This window comes from Seriola lalandi, unplaced genomic scaffold (genome assembly GCF_002814215.2).
Source record: "Seriola lalandi dorsalis isolate HSWRI2012SDOR001 ecotype SW California unplaced genomic scaffold, Sedor1 jcf7180002054393, whole genome shotgun sequence".
Taxonomy (NCBI): domain Eukaryota; kingdom Metazoa; phylum Chordata; class Actinopteri; order Carangiformes; family Carangidae; genus Seriola; species Seriola lalandi.
Genome location: NW_019524946.1, coordinates 370,965 through 380,948, shown reverse-complemented (window position 1 = coordinate 380,948; position 9,984 = coordinate 370,965). Strand labels below are relative to the sequence as shown.

Below are 9,984 nucleotides of genomic sequence, written 5' to 3'. Positions count from 1 at the left end.
CATCAGGTATAGTAAGGCATAAAAAGTCATTAAAATGATATAGGATAGTAAGGCATAAAAAGTCATAAAAAAGTCACAGTATAGTAAGGCATAAAAAGTCATAAAAACGTCATAGTATAGTAAGGCATAAAAAGTCACAAAAACGTCATAGTGTAGTAAGGCATAAAAAGTCATTAAAATGATATAGTATAGTAAGGCATAAAAAGTCACAGTATAGTAAGGCATAAAAAGTCATAAATGTCATAGTATAGTAAGGCATAAAAAGTCATAGTATAGTAAGGCATAAAAAGTCACAGTATAGTAAGGCATAAAAAGCCACAAAAACGTCATAGTATAGTAAGGCATAAAAAGTCACAAAAACGTCATAGTGTAGTAAGGCATAAAAAGTCATTAAAATGATATAGTATAGTAAGGCATAAAAAGTCACAGTATAGTAAGGCATAAAAAGTCACAGTATAGTAAGGCATAAAAAGTCACAGTGTAGTAAGGCATAAAAAGTCATAAAAACGTCATAGTATAGTAAGGCATAAAAAGTCATAAAAGTATAGTATAGTAAGGCATAAAAAGCCACAAAAACGTCATAGTGTAGTAAGGCATAAAAAGTCATTAAAATGATATAGTATAGTAAGGCATAAAAACGTCATAGTATAGTAAGGCATAAAAAGTCATAAAAACGTCATGAATAGAGTATTCTAATCAGAAGCTAGCATGTTAGTTTTGTCTGGACCACACTCATTACTCCAGGGAGCTCTCCCCTGTCCCAGAGGTCACGTCTGAATTTAAAAAATTAAATTAAGTTTTAGAAGAAAAAACATCTTTTAAATTATTATACTTCAGTATATTGAAAAAGATTTGTGTGTAACCTGTGTGTGAGTGAGGTGGGGGTGTGTCAGCAGACTCCAGCGGGTCCAGGTTGAAGACTTCATCAGTCCGGACGTAGGGAATGTACTCCAGGGCCGGAGGAGGAAGAGGGCCGGAGGCCTGCTGAGTCTGCACTCTGAGTCTGACAGCAGGGACGGGAGGTGAGCGCCCCCTGGAGGAGACGACAACATCGAGACAGAGGAGTCAGCAGATGAACAGCGGCTGACTGGACAGGTTTTAATTTAAAAGAAAAACAAGTTACTTCTTCATGATTTTCTACAGCGCTGGCTCCTTCCTTTTATTGCTTTTTACTGCACATAGTTATAACATCTTGAATTCACTGCTACTTAAGACATTTGAGGAATGTTTTTCCTTATTTTTATTTTATTGTATCTCACATGTATTTGAAATGGATATTTTTTTGTTGTTGGATTAACATTCCACTTTTATTTTCTTGAAATTTCAACCTTTTTTCCTTGACTGTAACTTGGTCTAATCCTTGAGCACAACACAGTTCATTTTGACTTTCCATTGCTCCTTAAATATAAATTAAAACATGGTTCCTGAAGTTGACTCTCAGCTCTCCTGTCCTCTGTCTTGTATTTGTTTTACAGTGGGGTTTTTGTAGGGATGGGGGTTTAGCAGTAAGAATACTGCACTCAGAGCTGCTCACCTTTCACTGTTGGTGGCTGCAGAGATGCTCTGTCCTCTGGAAACAGTCTCCCCCTGAAACAGCAACAGTCATAAACACACATCCGATCACAGCTGCAGGGACAGAAATGAGCTCCACCAGCAGAGAAAAACTATTCAGTGTTTGTCAGGATGTTTGTTTACAAAGAAGAAACAAAATAATTGTGACACAAGAAAAACCCTTTTGTTAAATCCAGTATCCACAATGTGAACAGTCAGGAATCGTCCTACCTTACTGTTCGGACTGGTTCTGGTCCGTGTGTTGTTGGAGCAGTGACGAGGAGCATGGTGTTCAGAGAGAGGAGGAGGAGGGGGGTCGGTCCTGGACTGGCAGGTCCTCTCCTGCAGGGCGAGGAGCTCGGCCTGCCTCTTCAGTCGACTCTCCTGTCTGTTCCTCTGCAGAGCGGCTGGGTAACGCTCCGAGGCTGGAACGAACCGACGGCTGGGCCTGAAGGAATCACATGGAGGTTGTTGGAACACATTTGGATTTCTACATTTGGCAGCTTAAACTCGACGGGGTGGAATAAGGAACGAGGTTTGAACGCAATTCTATAAAGTTCAGTGGATTACATTTGTACAGGAGGATGTTTTTGGCCAAAAAGTCCCAAACCCAGAAGGTATTCAGTTTACTATACATGACGAAGATGAACATAAGATCCTGCCATTAGAGAAGCTGGGACCCACCTTCACTTTCTTTATCCTTGAAAAAGGACTACAGCAACTAATCAGTTATCAAAACAGTTGCAGATTATTTTTCTGTCCATCGACATTAATCGTTCCAGCTCTGGCGAGAGTGTTTCTACCTCTGTGTGTTCCACTCCGGCCTCCTCTTCTCTCTCCTGCTCCTGTCCGTCCGTGCAAACGCTTCATATGGGTCTGCTCCTGCTCCTCGAGGCAGACAGATGTTCTCCTTGCCGGTGCTCACTGCTCGGTTCCTGCTGTTTGGAGGAGCAGCAGAAAGAGAAGGAGGCGGCTGGTACTGCGCAGAAACGTCGTCTGCTCCGAGCGGGAGAGAGGGAGCTGCTTCTACACAGGAAGAGAGGGGATATGAGGAAAATTGTGATGAAGATATGACCTGCGATGAATAAACAAATATTAAAGTGCATATTAAACATACAGTTTCCTGTGTCTTTCTGCTTTAATAGGTACACTGCTAATGTAGACCCTCAAACACTGAATAGCCTAAAGCCCACTGAATAAAAAAGTGAATTAATAATTATTTTGAACATACTTTTATTGAACAAATTGCACATGAATAACCAACTAATTAAACTGAATATTAATTTAAATGGCTTATTTTAACTATAAGAAGAAGAAATTAAAGTTTAATTTCCCCTGCTCCCTTTAAAATGTTTTCTTATAAAAAAGGAAAACATAAATAAAAGAATATAATCAATTAATAAATTAAACATTAAAATTGGAAATAACTGTAATGTTTACCATTACAACCATCGACTCCACTCAACAGGATGCAACCACATGTGCTCCTTGTATGTAGCAGTAATAGTTCAGTTACCTGTCTGTACAGCGGTGTCTTTGTACGGGGAGACTGAACTGCTGACCTCCTCCTCCAAATGCTCAGCCTGTCTTGTAACTGCTGAACACACACACACACACACACACACACACACAAAACACACACACATTTTCCTTACTTCCTCTACCACAGCAGAGCTCGACTGACAGCGTTCACACTGACCCAAACAATCTAAACCAAATGGACACACACACCAGAGTTCATTTGAACCACTGCAAACGGGTCCGGTGTGAAAGCACCGCGCTCGTATTTGGGTTTATATTGTAGAAATGTTACAGCTGCACATCAGTCGGCTCTACTCACCGCTGGGCTCCAGTGTCTCCTGCAATCTGTCATCATCGGGACCTTTCTTCGGCTCCTCTGCCGGATGGCTCGGCTGCTCCCGGAGGACAAACACAATAAAACAGCTCAGTGCCGGTGCGGAGAAAAGGACTCGTTTGAAGACTTGTGCACAGAGTGTGTATGCTGCTCTCTGACCTTCTGCCTCTCCCTCAGTGTGTCCAGCTCATACTGTCTCTGCAGCATCTCCCTCTCCAGCGCCACCCTCTTCTCTTCGTCCTCCTCCTCCTCCCTCCTTCTCGCCCTCTCTTGTTCCTTCTGCCGCCGACGCTCCTCCATCTGGGCTTCGATCGCTCGCTGGGGGATGATAGGGAGACAGTAGAATACAGTATATATTTTTTAGCTAATTGTAGGGCATTATCATTTGTGCTGTCTGTTTTATGTTGTTTTTGCTATTGACTGTTTTAATTCCAGTTCAGATGTAAAAGCCCGACTAGGGACAGGTTTCAAATTGCAGTCTCTATCAAATAAATAAATAAACTAAACTAAACTATAAAAGGTGAGTGGTAAAAACCGAAGCCTTGCTATGTTTCTCACCCCCCTCCTCTTCCTCCCCCTACTACCTGCTGCTCCAGCTGTTTGAGCCTCCTCTTCTCTCTCTCCTCTATCTGGGTGGGGTCCAGCAGGGCAGTCATGGTCCTCAGATAACTGCACAGAACAAAGAGGAGCAAAGAACACAAAACATTTACTCATGCATATCTGGAGCGAGACAAAGTGCACATTCCTGGGGGATTCATTAGTAAAGTGAAGACAGTATTTCCACTGTTAACCTCGTGATCTTTGTGACTAAAGATAAAATAGCTGCTGCTGTGTCCAAATGATGATTTTACAGAAGCGCATCCATAAAATGCTCCCCCCCTGTCCTCTTATCTTTCACCCTTCCCTCCTACCTGGCTCTGCTCGGGTGTCCGCTGGTCGTATCCACGCTGGCCCGCCCGGCGCTCTCCGCTCCACAGCTGCTCATGGCCTCCCAGACTAGGGATAGGCTGGATGAGGGCTCCCAGTCCCCTCGCTCAGATGTGCTGGATGGGGCTGGAGGTGGGGCTGATGGAGCTGCAGAGTGGACAGGAGCCCTCCTCTGCAGCGAGTCAAAGTGGGTGGCCCAGAGCTCGTGGTCTTCTGCCTGCAGAGACCCCGCCACAATAAAACACACACACAGCCAAGAACAGAAAAACCAGATCATCATGAGTTCAACAGGAACATGAAACACAGAGGAACAGCAATCATCAACTACTACTACTCACAGTATCTCTCCTGTCTGGTTTCTACTCTGTCTCTACTGTCTCTGTCTCTACTGTTTCTGGTTTCCACTCTGTTTCTACTCTCTCTGGTTTCCACTCTGTCTCTACTGTTTCTGGTTTCCACTCTGTCTCTACTGTTTCTGGTTTCCACTCTGTATCTACTGTCTCTGGTTTCCACTCTGTCTCTACTGTCTCTGGTTTCCACTCTGTCTCTACTGTCTCTGGTTTCCACTCTGTCTCTACTGTTTCTGGTTTCCACTCTGTCTCTACTGTACCTGGTTCTGCAGCAGTTTCTCTCGTCTCCTACGTTCAGTTGTCTCCTCTCTCTGTTGGTCCAGCTCCTCCAGCCAGCGTCTCCTCTGCTCCTCTCTCCTCCCAACACTCAACAACTCCTCCACTGGCGTGACCTCCTACAGAGACGACGGAGTTCAGACAATAAACTCAGGATCTTTATTGACTATAAAAAAAAATTTTTTTAAAAGTCATAATGCTGAACTAGAAAATTCAGACATGTTCATCCAACACCACAAATTTATGAAGCACAGGAGCTAAGTTTCTTTTATTCCTGAACTCTTTGGTTCAAGAAAAGTGTTGTGTGTCATCAGTGTGGAGAAATGAAAAGATCCTTCCACCGCTGTCATCACTGTGTCCTGGTGTCATTATCTGTGTCATTTAAACCTGAGCAGCTTTCTACTCACCAGCATGAAGAATCAAACTAAAGGAGGAAAAGCTGCATTTCTCAGATATGCTGCTCAGTCAGAGAAAAACCTTTAGTAAGTCAGATTTACCCCAAGTTTGAGGCTGGATCTGATGGCTGAAGGCTGCTCTCTGTGGCTGACAGAGCTCTGAACTGATAACACACTCTCCGTGTCCTCCTCAGCCTGAAACATAAACACACAAACAGACGATGAAACATGTCTCCAAGCTGTGTCAGTCTAGATGACATTTTAGATGACAGCCTGACATTTTCCAAAGCTGTCTGTTCAATAAACAAAAAATGTGCACAACTATAATGAATATTAATCAATTGAAACCAGTTCTTACAAATTTACAAAATCTATTCAACCAAATTCAGGGCAAAACACCAAATTAAAATTCCAATTTTTATTTCTTTTCTCTCACATTTTATGCAAAATTTGCCTGAACACTTCGTTGGAGACAAAGCTATCAGCGCCACGTCAGTATGAGGAACAGTCTGCTGTCAGAGCTATTCTGGTTTTTCTGGTGTGTAAACAAAGCAACATTTGTCTTGTTCCAACAGTGATGAAAACAACCATCTAACACTGAACCTCTACAGATCAAAGGTGAAATATGTGTCGTACCTGGAGTCTGCCAGAGGCCGAGCGCTGCTGCTGCTGCTGCTTCAGTGCCACCTGCTTGTCTGACAAACACACACATACGCAAAAACTCACTTCATTTGTCAGAACTACTTTATTAAAGTGCTGCACCAAACCATTATTTTTATCATCAAAGTACCTTAAGTTCTTGATTAATCATTTAGAATATAAAATTCTGTCTAATATGGATTACTCAAGTTTTAAAGTGTGTGTGTGTGTGTGTGTGTGTGTGTGTGTGTGTGTGTGTGTGTGTGTGTGTGTGTGTGTGTGTCTGTGTGTGTGTACCGAGTTCTCTCCTCCACTGAGCCTTCTTGGCGTCGATGGCCGATCTGCCGCCTGACTGTCCCTCCTCCAACCAGCTGAACAAACATCCAGACAACCTGAACAAAAGTAACATCATTCTACTTTTAACCACCATTTTAGAAATACAGATTTTCTTAAAAACAAACTAACCAGCAATATTAATGACCAAACTGTCAGAATATTTCTAGTATCAGTACCTACTGATCTACTGAGCCTGTAAATCTTACTGAACACCAAACATCTGTGTATGTTTATAATACAGCAAAGACAGGAATACATGGAATATAGTTAGGTCAGGTCTGATTGTAGAGTCACAGAAATATGAACAGTCTGTGACCTCTGATCTCTACTACTGTTTGACTGCACACTTCCACACCGTACCAAGGCTGGATAGTTCCTCCCTTTGCTCTCAAAACTCGTTCTTCGTGTCATGGATCTCTTTGAGATTCTGCTCCATGTTGACATGATTACATCAAATCATTGTCAGCTGCACATTCATGCTGCCACATCCCAAAGGTGTTCTACTGGATTCAGATCAGGTGACCAGGGAGGCCACTGCCGTTCACTGAACTCATCATCATCATCTTCTGCATTATCAGGTTGGACGTAGCCATTAGAAGATGAGACACATTGTCGCTATAATTTTATTCCTCAGAAGAAATCCAGATTCATCAGACCAGGTGACGTTTTCCCAGTCTTCAGTGGTCTGTGCCCACCACCCACAGGTTCTGTAACTCCTGACCTGTATCTGTATGACTTTATACACTTCACTGCTGCCACGTATTTCGCAGATTGGAAAACTGCATGAATAAACATGTGTGCTTGAACCTCTATTGTGAACCCCAGTGAGAGACCCTCTGGAAAAGAGACAGGAAGCTACATTTCTAGAGCCCTGTACATTTGCTGTTATCAGCTGAATAAATGTTTAAATGTTGTTTTCATCCACAAGAAATCTGTTTCGCCAGCAGAAATGACTGTTAAGGTGGGCTCCTCACCTGTTGTCTTTATCCTGAGAGGTTCCAGTTGTATCAGTCACTCCTCCACCACCATCTTCCTTTATTCCTTCCTCTGCTCCTCCTCCTCCTCTGTCTGCCTCCTTCATCTCTCCTCCCCGTCCTCCTTCATGCAATGAGGTGCCAGATTTCGAGCCTGTTTGATTTTGATTAATCAATGGATCATCAGTAATGTGCCTAATCAATATATTTTTTGTATTTTTTGTGGATTATTTGTGGACTTTTGCCACCGTTGTCTTAGTTTGTAATGTCAGGCTGTTATTGTTAATACTACCATCACTGCCGCTACCCTGCGTCCTGTGGTCCTTTCCTGGTTGTTCACCATTGCTGGAGGTCTGGACGGTGTGGAGGATCTTCTGTAGCTGCTCACTGGTCAGAACCACCATGCTGTCCTTCAGCCCTGCACCCCCACTGGCCAGCGTGTCCTTTAGTCCCGCCTTTCCATCAGCTTGTGTCCCACTGTTCTGAGGCTGTCCTGTTTTCCCATTGGCTCTTAGGGATCCAACAGTGGAGCCATGTTTGTGTCTATCTGATTTCACCTTCAACACACACACACACATATAGTCAGAGCAGATGGATGTGCAATCAAAGGATGACGGGTCAAGAGTAAAGCAAAGAAACGGGATGCAGCATGAGAGTTACCTTGGCCACAGCTTTGATGCCGCCCCCGTTGTGATGCTCATGTGTCTTGGATGATATCAAAGTGGTGCTTCTCCCTCCAGTGGTGGGGGTGTTGGCAGCTGCTCTTCCTGCCTTGGTCTTGGCCTCTTTATGTCTCCCTGCCTGCGGCCGGGCTGGACGCTCCTCTACCTGCACTTCCTCCACACAGGACGGCTGCCTAGAGCTGAGGATGTTAGCCGCTCTGGGCCTGATGGACAGCTGCTGGGTCTACATGAAATTAAATCAGATCAAACAAAACTATAACGGATAATATTTTACATAAACAGCAATGTAACAAAGAGAACTTTCAAAAGCAAATGTAAAAATGTAATGGCCAGGCTGCGAGGATGATTTCTACCTTTGCTGGATTCTTTTCAACACCTGCAGTGGAAGAAAATTATTATTGTGAGCAACTTGAACGCTATACCTCAACACACATAGGTTCACATGTACTAATAGTAGGTCTAAAAATGCTAAAGTTTGAATGTGCATGCCAACAATAACCAGTTTGGATAGAAGGAAACTGAAAGACCTAATAAGAACAGCAGCCAGGGGAGTTAGTGTTCCCTGGAAAACAAGTAAAAGCCAAAATGTCTCACCATGGCTGAGTAAAATCAACCTGGGTTTCCCATTTTCAAGTTCAAACAGCAGGCCATCTCTGTTCACAAAAAGAGGAAATATCAAAGCAAACAACAGAAATATGAAAACATAAAAGTATTATTAATAACATTAATAAATATTCCAGTATTAAGCTAAACAGTGTGCAGACTCTTTCAATGTCTCTCAACAGCAAAATTATCTCAATCCTGGAAAAATCACACAGACACTTTTCATCTCCTCTGGTGTAAATAAAGCAGGGCCACATACATATACAGCTTCAATGGCCACCTTCATGTTTGACTACATTCATAGTTACAGCTTTAAAATTATTTGAGATACCAACAGCAATAGTTCAGTTATGATGCTAATTTCAGAACTGCACAGAAAAACAAACGTTTGATTCCAAGCTTCTTGAGGGCTCCTCAAGTTGCAGCTCATTTATGTGGTTCTCAGTCATTTGCATGCACAGAAACATACTTGCTTGCCTTTGGTCTAAATTACCAAATCGTAGATTGCTTTAAAGGTCGCATATTTTACTGTTTTCCAGTGTTTATTTGAAGTTTTAATATCCATAAGAAGGTATATTTGTGGTTTTAAGTACCACAAACCATCTCAATGTAGTTTTACATCTCTCTCAGGCTTCTGTCTGGAGCTCAAGCAACAACAGGTCAATCAGCCAATCATAAGAGTTTGCAGACTTTGCCTTTGTAACACTGACACTTAACATTACATACAGTAACATGTTACCTGGCAATGGCATTATATTGCATTAAATACATCAAAACTCGAACACATACGATATTTAACGGCACTGATTTACATTCATCACTCTGCTTTGTGGCTTGCCATGTTTCATATGAACTGGCTTTGGTTGTTGTTTTTTATTTTACTTTTTTACAGTCTGAACTCCATGCAATAATAACGTCTATACATTTCTTTTTTTTTTTGTTTGCAGGGACTCCGGTAACATCAGTGTTTACATTTCATTATTGTTTTGCCCTCATTTCTAGTCGACTGTTTACAACAAGCACCAAAACTCTGTTTTTATAGCTACAACAAGCTGTTTTTTATTATATTCTCCGTTTATGTGTGACCAGTCATGTTGAGTGTTTTACAAAGAGCATTTGTTGTTCGAGCACAATTTTGCTGCAAGCTAGAAAATAATCCCTGTGCATTTCACTGCGACACATTCGGTCAATGTGCTAGCTTAGCCTGCTATTGTTAATTTGAAAAAAAAACATACTCACCCGAGATTCATGCCGACAGAAAATATTTACCGAGGCGGCCGCAGGTTTAACGACCACCTTATAGAGGCAGAAACGGGCGGTTAGAAACACATTTATAGTTTAATAAAGACGGTTTTGTCCAGCGTTGGACTGACCGCACTGCCAGGGACACGCCAG

At 42.4% G+C, this 9,984-nt stretch overlaps 1 protein-coding gene across 1 annotated transcript; it reads right to left on the bottom strand.

The window, feature by feature from the left end:
- Positions 1-863: 863 nt before the first annotated feature.
- ccdc66 (coiled-coil domain containing 66) lies at positions 864-9,984 on the bottom strand (the record flags this gene model as incomplete). Its single annotated transcript, XM_023409468.2, has 19 exons — positions 9,829-9,984; positions 8,581-8,639; positions 8,340-8,362; positions 7,964-8,209; positions 7,596-7,860; positions 7,304-7,457; positions 6,291-6,385; positions 5,991-6,049; positions 5,457-5,549; positions 4,944-5,078; positions 4,318-4,550; positions 3,991-4,075; positions 3,566-3,724; positions 3,392-3,464; positions 3,068-3,148; positions 2,355-2,577; positions 1,783-1,999; positions 1,535-1,587; positions 864-1,033 (listed from the first exon to the last, which is right to left on the bottom strand). Coding segments are annotated over exons 1-19 (2,434 nt in total), but the record flags the coding sequence as incomplete, so codon positions are not given.